Source organism: Apteryx mantelli, chromosome 8 (assembly GCF_036417845.1).
Source record: "Apteryx mantelli isolate bAptMan1 chromosome 8, bAptMan1.hap1, whole genome shotgun sequence".
Lineage (NCBI taxonomy): Eukaryota > Metazoa > Chordata > Aves > Apterygiformes > Apterygidae > Apteryx > Apteryx mantelli.
The window spans coordinates 42,203,139-42,230,396 of NC_089985.1; the positions used below are offsets into that span (position 1 = coordinate 42,203,139).

The 27,258-nt window shown below is 37.1% G+C and overlaps 1 protein-coding gene across 1 annotated transcript; it reads right to left on the reverse strand.

Moving 5' to 3' along the window:
- Positions 1 to 26,932, reverse strand: ANKRD13C (ankyrin repeat domain 13C). The gene is made up of 13 exons (XM_067301399.1): positions 26,466 to 26,932; positions 19,722 to 19,763; positions 14,976 to 15,080; positions 13,874 to 13,959; positions 12,301 to 12,346; positions 10,509 to 10,575; positions 8,248 to 8,392; positions 7,381 to 7,512; positions 6,192 to 6,353; positions 5,364 to 5,443; positions 3,684 to 3,782; positions 2,919 to 3,019; positions 1 to 1,683 (listed from the first exon to the last, which is right to left on the reverse strand). Exons 1-13 carry the CDS (start codon positions 26,833 to 26,835, stop codon positions 1,553 to 1,555), a joined length of 1,566 nt encoding a protein of 521 aa, XP_067157500.1. The 5' UTR covers positions 26,836 to 26,932; the 3' UTR covers positions 1 to 1,552.
- Between the last annotated feature and the right edge of the window lie 326 nt (positions 26,933 to 27,258).

Genomic DNA, 27,258 nt, shown 5'->3' on the forward strand with positions numbered 1-27,258 from the left:
TGTGCCTGACAAATCAGCTTTTATTGCCTTGTGATAAGCTATCGCCATTTATCATCTGCATGGTTAGTCAGGTTGGTTACCTTTACTAAGCATTGATGGTACTCTTTATAATAAAGTTTCAAACATAACTCTATTGATTTCCAGAAAAAGTTTTAACTACAGTGCACAAAGAATATAATTTTGAAAATATTTACATTTTTGTACAGTTACACCACAGCACTTTAATCTAAATTTCTTAATACAAACAAATAGCACCATTAGCCTTTTGCACAAATTCTTTCTAACAAACCAGAAAGCTGGATTATTGTCAAATTAGGAGACTGGAACCACTTGGAATGAGAATAAGCTCAAGAAACCAGAGTACTGTAACTCCTTACCTATCAAAAATATTAGGAAGAAGAAAATTAATTTGGAAACATACTAAGCATCTGTAAATAAAATCTTCCAGTGTGAGCTCTATTCAATGTGCACTACAATTAAACTAACTTCAAGAGAAACTTTTTTGTGTAAGAAGACTTAACACTTGAGCTTATTGTTCTGGTAGCTCTTCATATGCATCCCATGTATTCCAGTGGCTACTGGACATAAAAACAAGATAACCTAGTTGATGTTTAGCCATTATGGAGCAAGTCTCCTAAATGAGTATGAGAAAAGGAAGGGAAAAAAAAAAGTGACGAATTCTAGCTAATGAGCCTCCAAGCATGCTAATCAACACCACATCATGGACACAGCAAGGACTTTTTAAGCCAGTATGATAAAAAAGAAAAGAAAAGAAAAGAAAAAAATAGTTACTTGCAGAGCCAATGAAAGGAAGATTAACAAAGAGCTCAGTGAAGAAATCAACAGTTCAGAGAGACACGGATAGCACCACAATGGATTGCACTAAGGTGCTAAGGTGGTATCTTATTCCCTGCAGAGTGAATGCTATTTCTGATGTGTATTGCAATATGAAAATGCAACTGTTTAATGGTTACCATTTGGTTCATTCATCTACAGAAAACGCATTCCTTCTAATATATGTTCAACTAACATTCAAATTACTGAACTATACATAATGATACATAGTTTACAATTCATGAAAACAAAGCATGAAAGAATATAATATGGTCATCTTAAGTATGGTGGGATGTTTTAAAGGATTAATATCCAGCTAAGACATTTCAATTTTTATGCTAATGGTCCAAGAGTGCTTTCTGTATCACCAAGAAAAAATGTAAAAAATTTAAAAACGAATGATAGTCCTCACAGCTGTTAAATATTCTTAGGGTCACTGAGGTGTCAGACTACCACGCTTGCAGTACTGGATGTATAAAAGTGTGAACGACACATCAGGAGACTTGCTGTAAATCAGGAACTAGATTAGATGTCCATTATAGTGAATATCAGTATATCAGTCATTCGATGCATGTTCCCTTTTCTTCTGGGTTATTATTTTAAGTTTATCCCTTCCTTTATGACCCACTTCTATACTTATATCTGTGGCCTATTTGCATCCATTTGCTTTCACTGTGGTACGCTGGTATTGTTATTCACCATTAACCTTCCAGTTTAATTAGAGATCAGGAAAACGGCTGGGGTCCTCCTTGTAGTCATCAGGAATAGTGAAGATAGATTCATCAAATTCATCATAACGAAACTCCTGAAAAGTCACAGTGGCTGTGATGGTGGGAAATACAGGAATATCTAGGTATGAAGCAAAATGGTACAATGAAGAGCAAAGAAATACAAGCTCACCAACAATTAGCAGTTGTTATTTAATGTCATGTCACTTCAGATTTGCTAATACATAGAAACTTCTTTGATATTTCATACAATAGCAATTCAAAGCCTAAAAAAACCAAGGATGTGCTTTAAAGAAAGTTATTGCAGAATATGTTCAAACAGCCTGAGTGGGGAAACAGTAGACAACTCAATACACCATTCAAAAACATTAATATAACTAATTCAGTGACTTTCCTTTCTTTATGCAGATTAATAACATGGAAACAAAAGACAATGTAGAGTTTTGGCTTGGATGAACAACAAATTCAAGGTGCTGTGAACATGCAGATTAGTCTGCTCAGAGGAAATTGCCCTGAAGATACCATGAGATAAAATAATCTTGCCATTTTTAGGTTTCAGCTGAGCAAACTCACATGCAGAGTTGAGCTTTTTTGATGTTTGCTTTAAAATATATACTTTTTCATTTTAAATTCACGTTGAAGGTTTAAGAATTGTCCTCATTAAAATTGGCTTACCCATGAACTAACTTAACAAGCTAAGCAAAAATTCAAACCTCAAATGCAAAAAGACAGCTGTGCCAATGTAATAGGAGGTAGAATTTAGTCTGTTCAGAATGTTCAAGCTTAAACAGAACAAACATGAAAAATTCTCCTGCTGCTATGCAAGAAAACCTCTAACATTTAGAAAAGGGACTCTTACATTTTGGTAGTTTATATTGTAATCATCTATATCCATGAATAAAATATTTTATACATTTCTATTTGTTAGCAAGGGTAATGGTTTAGTTTCTCATTTGCTTGTAAGTGAGTAATATATCACCACTGATCCTTGAGGGAAAAAGAAATACTCATATGAAAAACCCTACAAAATCCTTTACTCAAGACTAAGATCATCCTTTAACGCACGTATACTTCAATGTGTCTATGTTATTCTTAGAACAAGATCCTAGCACTAGGAAAATGTAAATTAAAGAACTCTTCATGGCTGGGACTGCATTCTCCTTTCAGATACAGATTTCCTTTTTCAAACCTAAGATTACTTCCAGTAATGTAGCTACGTTCTCCTGAAATCCACAGCAACACACTCATGTTAAGGAGAGACAGTTCTTTTCTAAAACTTAACAGAATTTTAAAACATATTATATGCACACACATTCTGGAAATACAAAATCACTAAAGTTGTAGGAGTCACCTTACCTAATTTTACAGGAAAGCCTGGTGGAAGCTTCATTTGAACAAATTCTCTAAGTTTGTTAAAGTGCTTGAAGGGTGCAATTACTTCTAAAACATTCAATAATCTAAAAAGAGAATGGATTCCATTACAAATTCTTGTTTCACAAGCTTACTTTTTCCTTCAGAGAAGATGAAAATGACCCAAAGAGCTAGGCAATAAAGAGATAGTTGAAAAATTACATCACTTTAATATATATTCTTAGAGCTTCAGTATCAGCATCATCACATTTGCTTCCTAGTGATCTGTAATGCTTTATTACATACATACAAATAACATGAAGGCATTTGTTTATTGTCCTCATGTTTCACAAGAAGCAGGAGGACACAGTATCACACTCACTTCTCCAAACCTCCTTCCCGTGTAAAAAGAACCTGACATGTGGTTTTGTCTTGGTTTAGAGAACATAATCGTGTGCTAATACTTGTTGTGGGCAAAGATGTTTTAGTATCCTGTAGGATCAAGTACATTAGTATCATGAGAAGCTAATGATAAACCTGGCCAAACCTCTGGTCTAATCAAGTAAGATTAATACTTGGGTCTTGCAGTAACAGGCACATCAGCACTGAAGTCTCCAATTTTAACGGTTTCTTTCTCTACAACACAACTTCATTCACATTTTTGAACTGCCAAAGTCCCACATCTGAAGATATGAAGAACCGTGCAGTTCATAAACACATTAATACATTTCCTACATACAAACAACATTTCCAGACAAAATTTTAACTTACGATTCAATTCCCAAGGGAAATTCCTGGCTCATAGCTATCGTGGCTTTAAAGGTTTTCTTGCTTTCTTTGCAGACCAGCTCTCTACCCAGATGAGGAGCTCTTTGAAGGGGGGTGGGAAGGGGAAAGAGAAAAATAAAGTCAGCAGAACCTTGGTTTTAAAGGAAGGAAGAAAGAATTAGGTCTGAAAAAAGTCAGTAAAGAACTCCTACAGTTAAGGAAATAGCTTTAAACAAAAGCTATGTATGGTAACAGAGGAAATGGTAGCCACTGCAATTTAGATTACTATGAGTTCTGGTAAACCTGGAGACAAGACAAAATTAATTAAGGAAAAGACAAAAATATTCAAAATAACTCCACGTGAATGCTATATTAATAACACTACAAAGAGACATGATAATTACCTAGGAATAGATTTCGGGTGGTATCAGAAGTGAATTAACATAGTATATATAGGTGATAGTATATATACACTATATTACAAGTGAACAAAGCATCAAGCTGAACTAGAAGAAAGTTAACCTTGCACTCAGCCTAGACTATGAAACAATCTCAGAGAAAGCAGGAAAGTTATTCTACTGTCACTAGAAGACAACATTGAAAAACACAGGACAGGAAACAATTCTGTAATAGGAGAGGATAAGACATAAGGTAACAGATCTTTTCCTCGTCTGATTTATATTAGCTAGAAATCCAGACATCCCACTGAACTGCCTTCAGTTAATTAGAATACTAAACATAGCAAAATCTAATATACTCGCATATTTTTGTCCCAATACTAATAGCTGTTCAAGCATAATCTATATATTCTGTTTGAATACTTATTCTACTGTCTCAAATACACAAAAAATACACAAAAAATGAGTTAAAACAAACAAAACAAAAAACCAACGATATGCATGTGCCTTTTTGGTAAGCCTGTACTGTGATATCATCATCTTCGCCGGTAACATCTGACTACAGGATAATCTATAACCTCTGTGAAGAAAGGACTTTTATCATTGCTGTTTCCGTGATGCACTCAGTATACTTTTGGATCCTTCTAAATTCAATAGCTAGGCAGCATCCAGTCCTAGAAATAAACTCCATTGCTTGAATCTTCTACAAATGAAGGAATGGTAAATGAATTTTAACTATACCTGTTCACTACCTAGTTACACAGCTGGGGGGGAGTATCTTGCAAAGATTTGGCTAACATTAGCAGTTATATATGGCATTATATTCCAGAAGCATTCATTTTTGGACATGACTAGAGGATCATCAAATCATACGCTTTTATCTTCATTTTAAACATGGTGAATTGAATCATTTATTACTATCACAAGTAAAGATTAATGAATTACAGCGATGAGTTTGACAGAAAATCTTCCTTAATTAAAAAAATGCCAGCTTAAATAGATGTGAATCTTTTCAAAATGTTTAAATTTCAAGCTACAGGTATCAGGTAGATGCCCATCTGATATTTGTATCATCAATTGCTGCAATAATACTATCTACTTATACAGGTGTCAGTTTCCCAACCAGTCTACTAGAGAATGTAAAACATTTAAGAGATCAAAAACAATGTTCCTCTGTCCCCAGAAAACCATAAACAAAAAGCACACACAAACTAGATGAGACTGAAACATATATTAATAATCTAAAGCTGTCTACAGAAGGTCATGTCAAATCAAAAACACTTACTTTCCATTTTCAGCAGATATATACTCTTCCCATGTAATTGTATTGGGTGATGGTGGAGTAAGTGACTGCCGTCTCACAGGCTGTTAAGAAAAAAAAGTCTTGACTATTTACCTTTTCTTATCTTCTTCCAAAATTTTACCATTCAAAAGATAAAACTGTAGTTTAATTCTATGAAGAGCAGCAATGTAGTCTGCTCAGTGTGCAACTGGTACTTCACTAGGCTTCTCCATCTCCTGTTCCTTCTTTCCTGCTCTCCATTTAGATATTAGGCCTCAAACAATATTTTACACAGAAGCTGGCTGTTTTAATGCATCACTTAATTCAACTATCTGAATGACAAGTAGAAAAGCACAAACTAATATAGAAATAAATTAATCATTTTTAAAAGGCTGTATACATGTTCCTAGATGATGTCTGGCTCATTCTGAATGGTTTCCAATTTCATGACGACAGCCACAGGCTTAGAGCGTTCTAAAGAATCATAAGGAAAACATGATTGAGAAAGGAACCAGAAGGGCATTCTAAATCATAAACATTTTGTCTAAGAGAAATTTAATTCATTTGCTGCAGCTAAAAACATCTTCTTTTGCTAAGAGCCATAGTTAAGACTGAAATATTCAAAATAATCAAAGAAATTCCTCAGTGTGTGCACTAATCTGGCTAATACATGAACAGATCACACTGATTACATTCATAGGTTATATCTATTATTTTAAAGTTAAGACAATAGAGCAAAAATATGACCTATTAATTTTGCTGAATGACTAGTGTGAAAGTTTATTCTCCCATGCAAAAATCGGCATGCGGTAAAGAATGACTCAAATATACCTCAAAATTTTGTTCCATTAAGTTGCCACCTTTACTCAGACTCTCCATGATAGCTTTATTTCGAAGAATATCTTCCTCACTGAGATGTTCTCTTCTTTTCCTTGATTCTAATACAAGTCCATTAACCAGGTAGAAATCTGCCAGAAAGTTTCCTACTCTTTCCTGCAAGAAAGAAACTTGACATTAATAAATGACAAAGACAAAATAAGGCCTTTGTAATTCATATATATGTATATGAATTCATATATATATACATATAAATAATTACACTTCAGTGCAATATCAGTGTACACTCCCAATAATTTAAATACAGCACAAACAAAAATTTCACCAGGAATAAAATTTCCATTCACATGAAATATCTAACTCAGAAGAGACTATTCAAGAATTCGTTTGAGTGGCCAAGGGAAATCTAACTACAAAGCTCTTCAACAGCAAGTTGTGTTAAATGATAATTTACACATGCTATATTTTACATATACAGAACATGGATTTCATATTTCTTAAAAGGAAAACATTCTAAAACATTAGCTTAGCAGAAAAAAATGTGATGAATGGCACTACATGTTGGACCCAGATGAAAACAAAACCCCTGCAGAGCTAATCCCAAGATAGCATTTTCCTACCTAAAGGAGATGCGTAGGTAGATATTTCTCAGTTTTTTCACAGCTGAGAACATATATCTCAAACAGAAAGAAAGCACTGACTACTCAGCTTCAAAGGATACCGTTCCCAGAACACCTTTTTGTGCTTTTTCCTTCATTTCACTGATGTAAAAGCTTACATAATCCTCACTGTACATCTTAGAATGTGTGTGTGTGTATATATATATATATATATATATGTGTGTGTGTGTGTGTGTGTGTGTGTGTATAGGCTACATTATCCTAGAATGAAGTCATTTTCAGTACAATCTACTCATTTCCCCCAGCAGCTACTTTTTGTGAGCTCTTTCCAAGCTACCATTTTCTTATGAAGGCAGCCCAGTAAAACATACTATGATCACACAGAATGTATATGATAAAAGTAGTGACAACAGGGCAGGGAGGCAGCGATTTTCCCACCCAACCTGGGAAATGAATACCTTATTGTTTTTCCTCCTTATTTCTTCCCAACCACACTACCATAACGCTCTCTGAACTATTCTGACTCCAGTAGTGTCAGCATATGAAATTTCTTTCCAGCTTACTGTTTTGTCTTCTCGAAAAAGCCATCCCGTTTGGGCACGTGTGAAGGTAATTGATTTGGTTGATAATGTTGCTGAGTAAATATCACTGCTCATCAAAATGTCAACCTCCTCTTCTGTTTCCATCTCTGATTCCTAGAGAAAAATTCCCAAATACAGAATAGAATTTAATATTTCTTCTTAAAAAAAAACAAAAAACTTTTCCTTTGAAAGTGTTACCAGAATTAGTATTTCCTGAATTTTTAACCAGATTTATAAAAGCTCTGTCCAAATCATTACCAAATAGTTCCATCTTAAATATTATTGTAAATAAAGCATCTAAGTGTGATTTATCCAGAAGTTCAGCAGCCACACTCCTTAAATAGGCCAAGATCCATATACTTGAGCGATTAGCAGATAGAGCTATATTTAAAAGAATTTGTCTAAACACAAGGTGTCCAATGATTCATGCCCCTTGTATTGTTAACTAAACACAGAGTGATTAAACAGGTGCAAAACAGTGGCTACCAGGTTTGAAAACCTACCTGACGACACCTGAATTAAGTCCACTGGAAAGATTAAAAATAGCACGCTTCATAATTTAAAATATATTTGTTTACTCAAAATGATATAATATTTTCTAATAGCTCTGCATTTTTAGCTTTTTTTAAATTAGATAACTGTATTCAAAAAGCACTCTTTTGGTAAGAAAATTTTATGTCACTAATAGACCTTAAGTTATATCAGCTACACAAAAAATTCTTTGGTTTGCAGTTCTTTGAAGTTAGATTTTTCTGGGGCACGTTTTGCTTAATAAATTAATTCATCAGACTTCTAATGGGCATAAAAATCTTGAGGTATTTCACATCCTATATTCATGCAGCTCCTTACCTCATGATGTATTCGCTGGTAAACTTTTTGTTCATTGTCTAAAACTACAAAAGATTCAGAGGGTGCTGCATCACCGTTAAAAATGAAGCTTAAATCCCCTCGTTGGCACTTCATGTCGGTAAAGTCTATGAGAGTTGTGTCCAGCCTGTGAAAAAAGACCAATACTTTAAAAATAGTTACCCATAAACATTAAAAAACACTAATGAGTTCCAGTTGCATGTAGAAGCATTTTTGCCATAATCAAACATATTAAGCTCTAAGTTTTCATAGAATGTTCCATAAAGGAAGTCTAGATGCAGAAATAAACTGGTATTAACAACTGATAGGTTTCACATTACGTGTGAATGTATGTCTACCATTATAAATTAATTCCAAGTTATTTTTATGCTTTGTTCATAGGAAAATTTAAATCTTTTCCTCCATAATGTATATACAGTAGAACTAAAAAAGGAAAGTTTTTTGAACACAAAGTTTTTACTTTTATTTCAAAACTTTTACATAAACATTTACTTTATTTCAAAACTGCCAGCATAAGGAGGTGACAGAATTTATACAACCAGCATGAGCTACCTACTGAGAAATGTAACTACTCCATGTGATCAGCATCCTATTCCACAAGAAGTCGCCAATGATTTGAGTAACAATGTTAAGATGTGACCCAAATTATGAAGAGGACTAAGAAAAAGACTGAATTTTGATTTGATGCATTTTAGTTAGACTGTTTCTATTTTTTCCTCAGCAACAAAAAGAAACACTTCAACTGGCCTTAAGAATTAGAAGAGGACAAAGATCTCCCCAGCAATTCATGTGCATTATTGCTAGCGTATTTACTTTTTCAAGAAAGACAGTTAAAGAACCTGATTTTAGTGACCACTTCAGCTCTAAGCAGTTATTGCTTAGTACTCATCATATATTGGTCTTTAAATTCAAGAAAGAATCTGTAGCTATTTCCAGTCAGTCATATAACTCCCAGCTGTACAAGCAACGTACCCAAAAATGAGAAGACAGAAGAAAGGAAAAAAAAATAAAGGGGGGGGGGAGGGGAGGAGAAGAGATCTCAGGCTAAGATCTGACCTAAAAAGTCAGTTCACATTTCTATGCTAAAAGCTTTAATAGGAACAGAAGTTTCTACTCAATAATGATCTTGAATTTTTTAATTTTGGAACCTAAATAGAAAAGAGACTTGAATCCAAAAAAATCCCATCTGAACTAGTTAAAGAGCTGAGCTTGGAAAAAGTGCTGGAAACACTCTGAGTTTGTGAATATCACAGGATTAGGGCATATTAAAAAGTGAAACTATATATATATATATATATATATATATATATATTTTTTTTTTTTAAACTACAGAGTTTGGAGCAGCAATATTTTGCCACAACATACAGAAAGCTTGTTTATTTGAAATTCTTCCATTACAAATATAATCAAATTTGCTTTTATCAGTTAATCATTATCATGTTTGGTAGATACAGCCATATATGGCATAAATACTTATGCTCTATATTTTAAGTGACTCAGGAAATAAAGTTAAATTCAAACTGATAAAGACGAGTTTTAATCATACTGTTCTGTCGAGTGTCTGCATCATCTACCATGGTTTTCTTAAGTCAGTTCATATGCTTATTTACTAACCAATATAACTAACTTCAGCAGATATGGAAGGAAAAGAACATCCCAATAGGTAAGTAGGTATATACCAATTCTAGAAGTTCTTAAATATTTCAAAGGCATTCTATTTACAAAACTAACTCAGCTAATTGATCAGCTCTGCCATTTGATACCAATATAGAGGCAATTTAATGCACACTGTGCCAAAGCATATTTCCTTTTAAGAAGATTTTTCAGTGTTTCCAATAAATAATACTATTTTATCATGATAAACCTTTTTTGATGAAAGATTTCATTTAGAAGTCCTCCTTAACTGAAAGTCCTTCTTATGGGTTTTATTCACTGCCATAGACACTGTAAAAACTAAGCGTTAAAAAAAGAAATTATATTAGTTTCTGTTAGACTGAAAAAGTTCAAAACTTGTTTTAGGGGTTAGTTTCTGGAGTGCGATCTCAGTCATTTCCAACAAAGTTCTATTATATGAGAAGAATGAGAACTTTTGACCAATACACAAAAAAGCTAAGGGTGGTTCAAACACTTCCTTTCTCTTAGCACCTATATAACAACACATTCGAGCACACTCAAATCCAGTGTTCTCACAACATGCAGTTATTTATGACTTTAGATATCACACACCGTAAATCAGTACTTACCTGATATTTATACCTTGCTTGTGTATTTTACATGCATCAGAAGGCAGAATTCGGGAAAGTAAAGGCACTAGATGTAGGGGGAGAAATAATATAATTTGAACGTTAAAATACCAAGAGGTTCTTTTGGAAAGTATTTCTATTAAAACTACTCAGTTTGCATCTTGATGCATTTTAACAGAAATACAACATATCCATTTTCTATCATAATCTCAATACAAATGCAATGGAAGAACACCATTTTTTTCTATTCAGTAACTGCAAAACTGATTTGGGACTGTACAGACCACCTTCAGCATCAGGACAGAACTTTAAATGTCCTCAGCCACAGCTACATCATTTGTAACTTCCAGTAAGTCATGTTTCAGCTGCTTGAAGTTTTAATCCTATGATTTGATATTATACTGACTGAAAGCCTAGCTATAATTATGACTATATCAAATACTCAAAATCAGAAAAAAAATCCAATGCACTAAGCTTAAAACCTTAAGCAAACATTAAACCACCAGTGGTACTGTGAGTCAGTACAGTATCATGAGCTGAATATATGAGACTCCAGCTGTCCTCATTTTAAAAAGCACCATTTATTTTATAGCAATAAAACCAACTCAACATTATGGCATTTCAACACTTTTCTTCAAATAGCACTACAAATAAGTGAAACCATCTGTAAAATGCAATTAGCCTAAAGGACCAATAATCAGCACAAAAGGCAAATGCCCATCTTTTTCTTCAAGAAATGAGACTATATAAAAAAACTAAGCCATGTTAAGAGAGGTGTGCTCTACTGTACAGTGAGACTGCTGGAGAAGAGGACCTTAAGACTTGGTTTTGCTTCTGGCACTTTTCTGTGCAGTGTCTAACTGCCATCATAATACTCTGCAAGTCAGGTTGTGGTATCATCACTAAGCCACGTTTTATTCCATGCCTATCCCCACTCTTTTTCTTTCCCATACTGACTCTTCTGTGAAAAAGTCCACTCATTAAACGTGCAGTGCACTGTAGACCACCTAAGAAAATGAGGTGTTCCATATCTGCTCAACATTTGGTTACAGCTCAGCTGCTCATTCCTCCTCTGAATACTGGAAGAGGCACGTATTGCACCAAGTAATTAGACTACACTAACATAAAAGAATATAAAATTACCAACTTCAGTTCAAACAGTAATAGAAAATATCAGTAAGACATTTTGAAGTTATTCAGATACACTGACCATTGTTAACAAATTTCTGCTAATTTGCTTAGATTTTTCTTCTACAGATGGGAGGAGGTGGAAACTCAAAAAATACTTAATGCATTTGACTAGATCGTTAACGATATCAGTTATACTGTCATATAAACCCCATATTAACATGAAGCTAAGGTTTGAAGTACATACTAAATGGTTGCACTTAACTGAAAGCCAAGTTCTCAGAGTCCAGGTTGAACTTCAAGAAGTTAAACATCATAAGAAGTTCAGCTAAATTACTCAAACCACTGCTCTATAGTGACACCAAATGACCACACAGAAACTTTTTAATATTTTACTTTTATAATAATCAATTTTTAAAGTAAGCAACAGCTTGTTCCCACAACCCACTACGTCATTAGGTTACATTACAATATTCAGATCCAAAAATGAGTAACCAAAAATAATTCAGAGAAAAAGTTGTCTGTCCTTTCTTTATAACTTATACCTTGAGAATGGAATTGTAGATTTTACATTGTGCAAACTAGAAAAAAAATGAAGCCTGAGAGAACAAATGTTGAAGACCAATTATATTATCTCTATGAAAGGGAATATGCAGTTTCTTACCCCAACTTTGAAAATCCCAGTGAAGCTCTAGATAGAAGTCACCTAGCTGAGATGAAAACAAGACTGTTTTAGCATACTTTCTAGTCAAAATGACAACTGTAAACTTTGCTGAAAGGCAGAAATTTTGACAAACTAATCAAAATTAAAACAGATACAACAATGAAAACTTTCTTCTTTTTCTGGTGTTAGTACTTGAACAATACTGAAATTAAACATTTCTGAGGCTTTATATACAGTAGAATTAACAATGAAGAAATTATGTCAGTCATTTGAAGCATCCATTTTTAATGATCTTTTGCTTGAAATAATAATTGACACAAATATTAAGCTATGGATTGTAAACAAATGATATCAATTTAAACAGATCTATTGAGCTCTTAGTTTGCTTCAATTGATCACATCCAATCACACGGAATTATATGTTCTGACTTTAATGAGAATCAAGTTTCGGCTACTATTATTAACATATACAAATTTCAATTTATTTTCTGGAAAGATGCTTACGTACTTATACAAAAATTCCTCTATTTTTATAAACATGTGACAGCCAACTCCTTTAAATTGTACAAGAATCAAAAGCAAAGTAAGGGATAACTTGAATAAAATCAGCAAATGCTCATAATACACTGAGGTAGCCACATGCTTCCACTCTATGTAAGGGCAAAAAAAATAGCATAACTATAAGCCAGGTCTTGAACCAGCAGGAACAAGAAACAGCGCAGCAGTTCTAGTAAGGCTGAGTTAAAGTCCCTAACTGTTTGCTCTCACAGAAAAACTGAAAACATTTTTCACTGCTAGACCAGACAGCAGGGTTTTTTCTTGGATCGATGAAAAATGTGGGAAAGGTGGTAGAGCTTATTACAGACAAAACCAAGCTCAAGTTTTCAGATACATGGTTTAATTAACTTAACATCAGCGGTTTGTTTTCTACAAACCCATTCATATTTTTACCACTTGCGTAGGAAGGAGAAGCGCACCTCATCTAAAGGGAAATACAAACACCTGTGTTTTATAACCACAGTTTTAGCACATTACCGCAGTCTTTCAACTGAGCAAACTGACTTTTTCTTCTTAGTTTCCCTACACTGAGGAATGTTTTACTGTGCTCAGGAAGAACTGGCTGCTGCATGTAGATGGAGAACTTAATTAAAAATCTCTTTCATTACAAAGCATTAAAAAAAGGTGTCATTCATGATAGCGATAAACAAAATCAGCAAATCATACACCAAAACAAAAGATTTAAGGAAGCCTTAGAAATCCTAAAGAAATAAGTACAGATTAAAAACATGTTCTTTAACTTCTAGATTGCAAAGATGACTAACAGGTCTGTCTTAAGTATACCCTACCATCTATCCGAATTTCTAGAAATTGAGGAGGAAGCATTATCTTAAAAATACATACAAGTCTGTGACCTCTTAAAATGGACATTGTAAGTTAAAACCGCTACTAAGAGCAAAAAGGTCTGTAAAAGCAAGTTAGAAAAACTTTTTTTAGAGTTTTTCTAGAGCATCCATACTAAGTGACCATAAGCAATTATTTTCCACCACAATCTGTTTTTGTCAACACAACCTACCTCTTTCAGGGCTTTTAATAATCGAGGTCGCTTTTCTTCAACACTTTCCCTGGACTGCTGCTTAAGCTTTCTTAGGAGTGCTGTAACTAAACAGACATTAACTGTGAGATAAGAATATCCTATTCGTTTGTTAACTTCAGGATAGTATCACTACTTTACAAATCTTTACAAAAATTGAAAAACATATGCAAATGTAACATTCCAGTCTTTAGAGAAATTCACTTCAAGTTATAATAATTATACATAAACCACTAGGATCCCAGCAGGAAGAAAAGCATGCATATATATATGTGTGTGTGTGTGTATATATATACATATATATACACACATATACACACGTCAAGATATCTCTTCACACACAAATTAGCGAACATTTACATACACACATGTATTACTGAACATGAGCTAGGGACTGGGTAGCATTTACTCCCACTGAGACGATTCTTCAGCAGTGAGGAGCTCACTTGTAGAACATTGCCAGTACATTAGAAACTAGTACGTTAATATATTATAAACCCAGATGATAAGTTTTCTGCTACAGGACATGGTAAAACCAAATACTATCACCATCCGCTAATAAGTAGAAGTAGAATAATTTTTCCCTTTACTACTTCATATCTGCAGTGGATAAGTAATTCACTTGAATCATTATATTTATCTGCCGGCCTGCTGAGATGTAACATAAAAGCAACATCCCATTGCCAATCGTTACATCAAATGTCATACATATGACTACTATACATGGAGTTGCTCCAATTAGATGATTCCATACAGCTAAAATCCATTTCCACCTTGTAACTCTACTTTTAAATACAGAATGATCATTTATAGCTTTTACAATAATTTACAAGCATAATCTTAACTCTATTTAACATTATTTATCTTAACGCAATTTCTTTCCTATCCAAATTAGGAAACTGACATGAGTAGAGCTTGTCATATCATATCTAGATATAAAAAAAATTCTACTGGTCAAAATAAACTCTTCAAACAACTAAAATGGATGTATTATATATATTAAAAAAATTTTTTTTGAAAGACTTTGTTTTCCTAATCTGCACGAGACATCCTTTTTGATTAATCGAGAAGCTGAGATTCTTACTCATTTGTCTGTCTCCATAGCTGATGGCTTCTGCAAGAGGGCTCCATCCCTGAGCATTTTTCACCTTTACTGGAGCATTATGGGCTAAAAGCAAGTGGGCACATTCTGTAACAGAGTAAATAGTAATATTTAGTTACAGTAAACAACATTTTTTTATAGTAATATCATTCATAATAAAGAAAATGATAATTTTTTCAATGAAGAAAAAGCAGTAGATAATCAATACATTAACAGACTATTAAAACACAACATCTGGATTCTTAATCCCAAACCTCACACAAAAAAATAAAATATTTATAAAGTATCTGTAGCACTTTCCTGTTCAATATTGGCATTAAGGACATACCTAAGTGACCAACCATCACTTACATACATACAGAAGTACCACCCTTCTGGTTTCTATATTTTGCTTTTTATAAAGGCATATTTGCATGCATGTGGGTATGCGCTCACACACACACACACGTGTAATAACATTTTAAAAGTTACATCAGTTCTCTCGACATCATGCACAAAGCCCTGAATCAGGACACACTTAATGGTCTTCCACACACGAAAGTTGTGCAGTCTTTCTCCTTTCCCCTGTAAATGTCCAGTTTGCTAGAAACTTATCTGAAATCTACACCTCTATGTAACTTTTGAGAACACTGGCTAATGGGGGGAGGGGGGGAAGCTGTCACAGTAACACAAACTCAAGTACATCCCCACATGCTAGAACATCTCATGGCAACATCACACGTCTGAAGTAGGGCAAAAAATTAAGCGTATTTCAACCTAAGAGTGTCTCAGAGTATGCGCATAATATGCTGCACAACATGCTACAGTTGCTCTAGCTAGGACTAACAACACGGATATCTGGAGCATGGATAACACAGCGTACCACTGGTGGGCCTGTGCTCCATCGATACAGATGTAGTGCATTGCAAACTTACACCTTTGGTCAGCAGCATCAGTAACTGCATGTATCAGTGCTACCCCTGCCACTTAGCGTGCACACACTGTGCTATAAACCATGTCAGCATCTCAGCAAAACCGAGCAAGTTCAATTTGCTTCTCTAAAGGAAAGGTGAAAGAAGATGATGGAACGACAAATAGAGCTTAAAATTAAGAGGAGAAGAAATCTTTATGTGCTTTCATGTTTTGAATACGCTGTCCTTGCTTTAAACAGTTCTTTAGTTTCTAAGTAGTTTCCTCACCATGTGTCATTAAAATCAGTCTGTCCCATCTCCAAATGGCACAGCACTATCAAGCTGGAGCTGTAGCCTGAACAAATGTCTTGTTATGAATAGGATGGGCAGGAATTATAGAGGAACTTCCTGGATTTTTTCTCCTACTGTAGGTGTTACAGGAAACCGCACCAGTCATTCAAGATGCAACAATCATGAGTCAGTGCTAAGCACAGTGTTTGGAAAAGGAAGGAATACTTCAGCAGTGAACATGCTATCTTCAGCAGTAAATAAACAAAAGCCTTAACTACTTTGCCAGAAATCATACAAAGGTATTTTTATGGCTGCTTAGATACTGCCTAGCACAATAACAACGTTCTAAACTGAACAGGCAAATGAGCTTGCATTTGCTAGCCAGATTACATTTTTAGTTAAACAGGATGTAAATTCACTCTATATTTCACTTGGTAAAAGACTGTCTATAATGTTGCTATATACAGTTGAACAATCAAAATGCATCACCCCAGAAAGAGGGGGGAAAAAAAAAAATCTGATCTTTGGGATCAATGTCTATCAATTTTATTTAGTCTATCAATGGGATAGACTAATAAGGCAGAAAAGAACCTGGGGTTCTTGGTGGATCACAGACTAAATAGCAATCAAAATTTAAATTAAAAAAACAAGTATTATGCTTGGTGTCATATGCAAATAGCCCTGCCCTACTCAAGCTAGGCTTGAACAGGATTACCACAAACATCCTAAATGATTTAGGGTTTTGCATATAGGATGACCGACCATATGCAAAGAAGTCAAGAAGTGAACTGCAAACGGAAATCTAAGATACGCGTCCAGAAGAATTTTTTCTCCTCTCTTTGCTATACTAAACTCAAGGACAGTATTCAAGTCCACAAACCATATTCAAGTATATGAAAAGATGCTGGAAAGTAGAACTGAATAAATTGTCCTTAATGTCCATAATGCACAGAATTAGTAGTAAGAGTTTATGTTTAAATCATGATCAATTTAGGCCTGATGCTAAGGAAAGTTTAACTGTAACAATGCTAAGGAAAACTTAACTGTAAGGACAGCTGACACTGGAACAAACTGATCAGATTTGCCTTCACTTCATGATTTTCATATTTACAATGAAATTTTAAATAACTAGTTTAGGTACAGCTGTCTTGAACACAAATGGACTAAGTAATCTACTCAAATGTCACCCAGTCCCATCTTTCATGCAACTTTTTTGCGTATTAACCCATGAATTCATATCTCAGTGCAACTAAAGGGAGCTACTAAATTGTAGAACAAAGCTACTGCAGAGCTCAACAAGAAATTGGTATTGCAGTGGTTTAATTAGAGGTTCTGAAGTTTTTCTTCTATTTGTTTAAAAACTTGTTAGCCATATACAGTCTGAAAATGCACGTTTGTAATTAAAATATAGTATTAACAAGTGAAGATCAAAATGCTGACAGAGCCCTTGCAGAGTGCTCAAAGTCATCAGCAGTCTCTAGCAGTCTGCAGGCTCCACCCGTTGTTGTGAAACTACAGGTGAGGAATTGTCAGCAGTGGATGGAGTGGGCTTTTTATCCTAGAGCTGAAACAGAAAACAACCGACCAAAATTTAAAACAGACTTAGAGTATGTATTCAACTGTACTGAATTAAAGCACCAGTGTTATTAGAAGAAGCATCTTTGATCAAAATTGGTTATCTGTATTTCTAACTACAACAGCATCATACCATGTTATGTGGAAAATGCCCCTTCAGGACAGCTAATCACGTTTTAATAAAACAAAACGAAACGAAACAGCCCACAAACCTTGCTATATCAACAGTGCAAGGCTTGTAAACATTAACTAATGACCCTGAGACAAGCCAAGGCTTGAAACAAACAGTGTAATAAGGCATAATACATAAGAAATCACATACATGACTGCAATCATCATTGCTTGAATACGTATAGATTTTAGCTTTGTAACTGCTAACTCTCCTGCAGAGAAAAATGCCTTATTTGAGGCTGACAAATTTAAGCAAGGCTCCTGCCTCTGGTTTCTTCTGTTGTCCTAAGCCTCTAGCCTAGTACACTGACTGGAAAACAGCAGTTCTAAAAAAGCACCATTTCTCACAATTTGGAGAGCAACTGCGATATGTGAATGCTAACAGGCACTTGTAAAACATTTTCTTCATCACTGTCTCAAAGAATTTCTGCAGGTCTTTTCTGTTTTGTGTTGTTTAAGAAGTGTCACAGATTAGACCAATATCAGCACATCCCAGCAAGCTCTAGTGACTCTCCCTCTGGATAGCCACCTCTCCTTCTTTTTCCTTCAAAACTGTTCCCCATTGTTACTCTCAATTATCTTGGATCACTTCAAAGCTATTACCAAAATGTCCTAAGACAACTTCTCCTTGCATTTCCTGCATTTCCCTCACCAAAATCAGCCAGGTGTTTCAGTTAACAATAGCTCTGTTATTGAGTAGTGAGATGTACCAGGTGTAGGACTCACATGACTTAACGGAAGCAAAGTATTCTTTTTCTTGTTTCCATGGGGGGAGGGGGGACTTCTTCTGTCATGGAAACTGAATAATCACACTTTAAGTCTCTTCCCAGTCTTGAGAAGTGTTAGAAATTGAAATTTCAATCCTGCACCTTGAAATTCTACTATAAAAAAGTCCCCAAAGGATAGCTGGAAAGGTGAGAGCCATCATGAACTGACAGGCAGCACAGACCAGTAGGCTGTCCTATGCGCCTCTAGAGCAGTGAGTCTTGAAACATCAAGGAACAGCTAGGCAGTGGGTCAGGAATTTGAACCAAGTGAACTAAAGACAGTGAAAAAGCAGGTGAGCAATTAAATTTCCACTCACGCTGAGTGTCTTTATACTGGAGAATATTATGCTGATTCACACCACTGAAAAAAAGCAAGAGGGGTTGCTCAAGACCTCTACTGAGCAGTTCAGCAACAAGCATGATAACACTAACAACCAAAAAAGTGCTGAAGGTGGAAAAGGGTATCATCACACAATAGGAATTAATAAGTCTTCCGTACCATGCATTAATTGCAGATTACAATAGAGGTCTGCCTGGACCAAGTCCCCTGCCTACACATACTGAGTACATCCCTCCACTTCAGCTGTTTGGACACCAAAGAGGAAGCAGGCATGCATATGCTTGCCTCCACTGCTTAGGGCTGTGTTTCTTGATTCTCAGTCTTCTATGATCTTCCATGTTCCTCAGTTTCCTTCTAGCTCTGTAAAAAGAGAGAAGCTGCATCCACCCACTGTTCTTGTTCTAGGCTTATAAAGGAGCCCAACTGTTAAAACTCTTTTCCTAGAATTAAGTCTTTCCACCCTACCCGATTTACTGTCTGACTCCTTGATTTTACCCTATGAAATAGCCCTGATTTCTTCTCAGACTTTTCTCTTCTAAATCTGTGCAGCCTCTTCTTCTCAGAAAACCTCTTCAACTTTGAACTACTTTGAAACACAAGATCACATTCAGCAAAACTGGAAAAATCTTTTTTCCTCTCTCCCCTAAATCTTCAGGATAATTTAAAAACAAATAAAATTGATGGGTTTACCAACCTTTGTGCCCCAACATCACAGCAAGATGTAAAGGAGTGTTTCCTAAAATAAAAAAAATAAATAAAAAAAATATTAGATTCAGTGTAACAGAAATCATTGCAATTCCTTCAGGAATTTGCACACACAGCTCAAATCTCATGTATTAAGAAAAGTCAATTACTGTGACCTGAAAAAGGCACACACTAAAATATGAGTTATGTTTCTTAAAGAAGTCCTACGTACAGTCTTCAGATTGTACTTTTTAAGATAGATACATCTGAAGCACATTTCATGGACAAAGCTTGTATATTTGTATCTTGAACTTATTGCAGCTAAAGAAAGAGGTCCAGTTATATTTTCAAGAAAGTGATAACACAAACCTCTACTTTATGGTCTGAAAAGTCTGATATTTTATAAAGAATGACAGATCTAGGGTAACAGCTACTCAAAGATATGACTCTGATTAAAATTTTAAGAGCATATTTTATTAATTTTTCAAAGATTCAGTACAAAATTTTTACTAGGACAGCATTGGACAGGTTACGAAATAACAGTCCAACCTTCGCTACAAAAAAGTCTTTTAGTTTTTCTAATGCCATGTTTCCAAAAAAAGCATCCAAGATTATTAACAGAAATTATAAACACGTTGCTGTTTTCCTGGCTATGCATATGACGTATTTTGTAGTTCTGCTCTTAAATATGAACCATAAGTTAGAGTTGTTTTTTCTGAATTAATGCTACTAGAATTCTGACACACTTATGTAGCTTATGGATGCAAAGTTCTTCCATTTAACAATGTAACTCTGTATTTATATGTTTAAACACTTTCTCAGTGAAGTTAGCAGAAAAATTGGTGGTAACCAAGTTTCTTTTGAAATTATAATAAATATACTGGATTTTAGGGGTATTTTACAGTATCACTTTAGCAATGAGTATTGCTACATGCAAAGGATGATGTCATTTCACTACAAATCTAAAAGATACAGTCCTAAACATTCATCGATTCTGTTATACAAAGTTATTACTGTTATAGTATAGTATCACGAAATCTCTGATGAAGATAGGCCAGCAGTCAAAGGCAGAGTTCCTGAGTGCTTTTTAATTAGTTATTCAAAACATAGTACTAATTATTCTTCTTGTAGGTCACTAGCAACATCTCAGTTACATCCTCATTCATTATGCACACTCTAACTAAGCTAACCTCAAATTTTCTGTTAAGAGATTTTGTAACATCTCCAAGCCAAAGCATAATTTAGAATATTGGATGCAACCATTCTTCTTTGTTAAGTCACTAAAGTAATGATGTTATTGAGGAACAAACTTGAGAACGAGCCAAAACATATACTCAGAGAATTGAGATTATGCAAGACGGGTAAATATTTAGCTCATCTAATCAGGCACTTTAACAGGAAAAAAAAAACAAATAAAAATCACTAGATGCTATGTTTTCTCTTAAATTAATAAGCCTTAAAATAAATAAATAAAAATAACACCTTTCAAACACCAAATAAAACAGATGTCTTTCCAGTCTGGAGGCAGACAGCTCCAGTACCTATGACAGCTTGGCATACTGGCAAAAAACAACAAAATGAAAGCCAACCAGACACTTGATTATTTTCCTGAGAACTTTGACCAATTTCATTCAGCTGATAAATGGGAACTGATAAATCAGTTGTGTAACAACACATCATTTCAAAACTCCTCTGGAAAAGGTTGTGAGCAACCTGATCTAACTTCGATGTTATCTCTGCTTTGAGCAGGAGGCTGGACCAGACTACCTCCAGAGATCTCTTTCACGCTAAAATCATCTACACACCAAAAAGTGTGAAATTCAAAAAATTATATAGGAAAATGGGATACAACAGACAAGGGGGAGGGGAGGAGGAGCACACAAAACAGATATTACAATAAAGTACAGAAGAAAAAAATTTAAAAATTAAACACAAGGAAGTTGAAAAGTGTAATTGGAGGGGAAAAAACAACAACAACAACACTGTATTCTCCTAAACTGTAAGAAGCAGTCAAAGCTTAAACTTGGTCATAAATTGACAGAAAACCTCTTGCTCCCCAAACCAACCCCAGGAACAGCAAATTGTGAGAATTCCAGCTCCATTAACCATCTCTCTATTTCCCCTTCCCGGTGGGACAGTGGAGGAGGAGGAGGAGGTGGTATTTCCCCCCTAATCCAGAACAAGAAGGAACATCCTTCTCACTGGCTTTTTAAGCTGATGTACCAAAGGGAGAGGGGAGTCACTAACAGGTAAGTTAGGAAAAAGACTTTAGGGAAGGGAGGGAAGAAAGAGAGGTAAGGCAAACATAGGAAAGAGACATTAGGCAACTTGGAAAGAAACCGTGTAACATTCCCAACTACCTGACTAATGAAGCCTGTTTTTCACTGCCCATCGTGACTCCTCTTCAAACAACTGCTACCCAGAACAGCCAAACTCGGGGAGCATAGACACAACAGTATATGGCTGCTTTAGAGAGAAGACTGGAACGTGGTGGCACAGATGGATCATTCTTAGAAATATATATTCAGTAAACCAAATCTTGCAAGAACCACATTAATCTCTCATGCATTTTTATTTTATCAAAATTCCAGTGCTACCTTACACAAAGTACTTCCTTGGGAAGTTAGGTGCCCAAGTATATTTGCTGATCTTGGCCTGTCAGCCAAACAGATCTGTCCCTCCTGCACCCCCTCCCCACAGGATAACAGCCTCAGCAAGAACTGAGAGATATAACTAGCTTTGGCACATTCAAAAATCAAATGTGGAACAGGATTTTGCCCAGTTCCATCACTAATCACCTCAGCTTTCCTGAAATCTGATAAATTCACAGCGGTCTTGATGCTCTTTGGTCCACACAGAGTGAGTTTTATCAGCAGCAAATTTAAGCCTGATTTATTAAAATAAACTGCCCAATCTGTATATGATTATATGTCACAAAATGAAGAAATTGGGGTGCAGTGGTGGTCCATGAGAGTCTCAGCTTGTAGAGCACCTCAACACAGTCCTCAGCTTCTTCCCCTCCATCAGCGGAAAGGGAAGAGCTGTTCAAGCAGAAAGACCCTCCTTTACCTCATCATAGTCCTAAGCAGAGACAAGCTTTCACTCTGCCCAGGAAGACCGAGAGAAGGCAAGTGCCTCGGAGAAGACGAGACCAGTGCCGTCCGTTTCCCAGCTAGCAAAAACTGCCGGCCTTCATCACTCAGCAGCAGCAGCACTTATCAGGGTCTGAAATGGGCAGCAGCCAAAGACTTTCTATACTTCTCAGAAGCCTGGCTATCTGGCAGGCACAACGGGATGGGTTTGCTTCTACTTCTTTGGGAGAGCTGGGGATCTCAAAACATGGTGGTAGAAGTCCCAGACTCACGATTTAATTAGTACCGGTATCCACTGTACTCAAAGGGAATTGTCTCACTGCAATTCGATCACACGACAACCTCGAGTTCTATCGATCTTAAAATACTAACCATGTTCAGTTGCTTATTCATGGCAAGAACAGCTGGGGCTTCTCTAGAAGATTTACTATCAACAGCAGATAGAACAATTCTAGAATTAGACTGTGAAACTGCTCAGGGTTAAAATTAATCTGAGGGGAGAAAAATAGTGAACTTTAACCCTAATCAATCTTTCCTACCCAGTTCAGAGGGCAACTAAGCATTTCTGCCAGGAAAGGCAAGAGGGTGGAAAAGGACTGTTTCACTTCTTTCAGTTGCATGGATAGTTTTAACAGCTTGAGGTATTCAACGATCTACAGCAAAAGCCACAACAACAAGCCTCAGATAGCATGAAAATAAGCAGCTTTATACAAGACAATTGCTGGTAAGAGACGGAAGGGTGCAAACATACAACTATGTGGTTTACCTACATAGGAGAGCAGTAATTATTTACATTGCCCTTTATAATAGGTGGCTGACATGTAGTTTTGATTACTTCAACACAACTTAATCATCTTCATGATAATATGTTTGATATGATCACTTTTAGACACTGAGCTAGAATATGAATGTGCATACACTTGAATAGTTGCAATCAAGTTCATTCTCACTGAGATTTCCCTTTCGACAGTAACTCTGCTTGATTCATCATATAAACCAATTTCATGTATCCCTTGTATCTGAAGACAATTTCTTTGATATTGACACCTTTGGAAAATAAGCATTTATAATTTCCCTGCCCAATTTTAAGCTGTGTAAACTACAGGGCCTTATTCCAAGACAGTACTGATACAACGGTGCCTAAAATCATGCAGGTGTACATCCAGGATACGTAAACAAAAATCATTTGTACAAAGTAGAGCACTTGCCTAATAAAGTTATACATGTAGGCATGGGTAAATTTTTGGCACACCTACAAGGAGGCTCAGTCTGTTTCCTGAGAGTAACTCAGTAAAAAGATCTGCCTGTTTGGGAACATGATAGCATACTGTTATTTTTAATATATGCTTATACTTTTATTTTTACTGCAATAAAATATAAAAGATAGCTAATATATACACATACAAGTTTCTCACAAGCAATTCATCTCTTTTGGAATAATGATACTGACCTTACTCTCTAAATGGAGCTCAAAAAGCATTACTCATCAGTAAGTTAGGCAAGCTGCACTCAAATTTACAAACATAGCGACTGTTTGTTTCATCAGAACACCAGGAGTTCAATATTCTATAGGACTTGGCTTTTTAGAACTTACTCGCACAAAAATGGGACTGAATTACAAACAACAGTTGTTGCTAGGAGTTCTTTCCCTTCAGTCACTTGCTTATCATGCAGTAGGATTCTTCTGTCTTATTTTTGAATATAATCATAAACTGAATTTATCTACCCCAAATAACTCATAATTCAAACATGTAAACAAGTGACAGAAGGATTCAGGCAGAAAGATGACAGAAAGCAATAATAAGGCAATAGCGGTCAGGCCTTTGATACGTCAAGACATCAAGAATTTTTTGAAAACAATTAAGTGCAAAGCAACACTTCAAGTAAAAATTTGGAGAAAGATAATGAGACAGAAGTCCCCAAAGTTTTTCTACTCTAAACAGCAATGAGAAAGCAGAAAGGTGTTCATATGAAAAATTTGTGTGTGTGTCCCCATATATATATATATATATATATATATATATATACACACACACACACACACACTCACACACACATATATATACACATATACATATAAATCATGGTATCAATATTTGTGGTAAGTTAAAGATGCTAGTAAAGCAAAGATGGGTCAGGAAGTGCCATAAAAGTAAATATATTATGCTTATGATGATGAGTTATTTGATGAGAAGTTGGGAGGGGTGGAGAGGAGAAATCAGTAGAAGAGGTAGAAGAAAAATTTCTTTCTGAGCCTGTTGCTTTCATTCTACCAGTCTTTGCAGCAACATCCCGAATGAAGATGACATGATAAATACATCTACAGCTATATTGAGAATACGCTACTTAGAAAAACATTCTAATAGCTGTAAGAAACACTACTGCCCATCTTAACTGAGAAACTAGAAGTTACTCTAACACTATATCCATTAGTTTGTGTTTCAAAATGCCTGTGATTATCAGGGACACGGTTTATAATTCCAAGTTATGTTATTCCTCCTATTGTACCAATCCCAAGGATTGCTCTATCTTAACACTCCTTTTTGTTTTACACAAGTAAAACAAAGTGAACAGTGATCTCTTAATCAGGAAGAACGTCGCCCTTTAAGCACAGCTGGTCCAGATACCACATACCATATAACTTATGTTCTCCAACAGGAACAGATTGCGCTACTCTTGAGAAAGGCAGGAAACTTATAGATAAAAACTAACCACGAATGAAACTTTTAAGGTAACTTGACAGGCCAGTTTATTTTTTAAACACATAGAATGTTCCCTGAATTAAATGTATTAAGTGCCCTAGCAAGTTTTAAAGTATTTATACGTTATAAAGTAAGATCAGGATCACATTTCTACCGCTGTTACTGTTGCTTCCATGTCTGAAGCAACCTCGCAGAGGGACAAATGACAAGATACTTGCTCTTTCAAATCCCAGAAGCATCTAAGAAAGATTTTTTTTTTTTCCAGTCTGGGTAAAAACTAAAGATAACCCCACCAACAGCCAGGGAACCCATCCTGAGCGCCCCCTAAACCCTGTCATCTCCAAAAGCGAACGGGTGACAATTCAGAAAACAAGCAAACAAACAAACAAACAGGGCGAGCGCTTTGAAGTGACATGAAGTAACGTTTGGTACGCCGGAAGAGCTTCCTCTTTACGTGACTAAAAAAAATGACTGACATGCTCATTCATATTACGAAAATTCCAAGAAATCTTGGCTAGGCGAGGCTGGGTCACGCTATTTTGCAGAGAGACGTCATCATGATTTTCCCCGCCGCTAACTAGCCAAACCTCAGGAAAGATAAACACAAAGGTTTAAAAAAAAAAGAAAAAAGAAAAAAAAATAAGACGCAGCAACTCGTGCTGAGGAGAAACAAGAGAACCAAACAGCCCAAAGTGCCGCACGAAAGCCCGGGGAAACTCTCCGGGAGGTGACGGACGAGGTGAAAAATGAACCCGTACAAGGCGAAGAGGAAACCGGTGACGACCGGGGGCTCCAGCACGCGACGGGGAAGAGTCTTTCGGACAGTTTCCCCGAAGCGAGCAGGAGCCAGCGCGTTTCTCGCCCCCTTTTCGGGGTCAATCCCGCCGAGCGGCACCGAGGCCGCGGGGAGGGGAGGGGAGCGGAGGGGAAGGGAGGGGAGGGGAGGGGAGCGGCGCTCACCGTGGCTGTCCTTCTGGCCGATGCCCTGCGTGCGGATGAGGGCCGAGAGCCGCCGCACGTCGCCCTTGAAGACGCACTCGTGCACGGGGAAGTGCGCCGGGCACTTGTCGGGCTCGGCGGCCGGGCCCGTCCCGCCGCCCGCCGGCCCCCCCTTGAGCTGCGCCCGGTGGTGGTGGTGGTGGTGGTGGTGGTGGTTGCTGAAGATGCGGTGGCCGCCGGCGCGGCCGCCCTTGCCGCCGCTCGCGCGCCCGCCGGTGAAGAGGCCCCCGGGCGCGGCGGCCGCCTCCTCCTCGCCGGGCGCCAGCAGGTCCCCGTCCTCCTTGCTGGGCTTGTGGTCCCTGCGCAGCGAGCGCAGCTTCTCTCCGGTCATCGCGGGCGGCGGGGCCGCGTCGGGGAGGCTCGCCGCGGCCGCCGGGACGAGGCGCTTAGAGCCGCGGCGGCGAGTCCCGCGCCGCCGGCATCGCCCGCCTCAAACGCCCCGAGCCCGCGGCACCCACGAGCGCCGCGCCTCGCCGCGCCGCGCCACGCCGCCCGCCCGCGGGGGCCCGCTCAGCGGCCCGGCGCCGCCGCCATCTTGGCCGGCTGCTCCCGCGAGAGGAGCGGCGTGCGGCGAGACTGCCCTCGACATCGCGAGAGCGCTGGCAGGGGGCGCGAGCGGCGCGGAGGGGCGGTGCTAGGGGCGCGGAGGCGGGAACGGCGCTGACGGGGGGCGCGAGCGGCGCTGAGGGGAGGCGGGAACGGCGCTGAGGGGAGGCGCGAGCTGCGCTGACAGGGGGCGCGAGCGGCGCTTAGG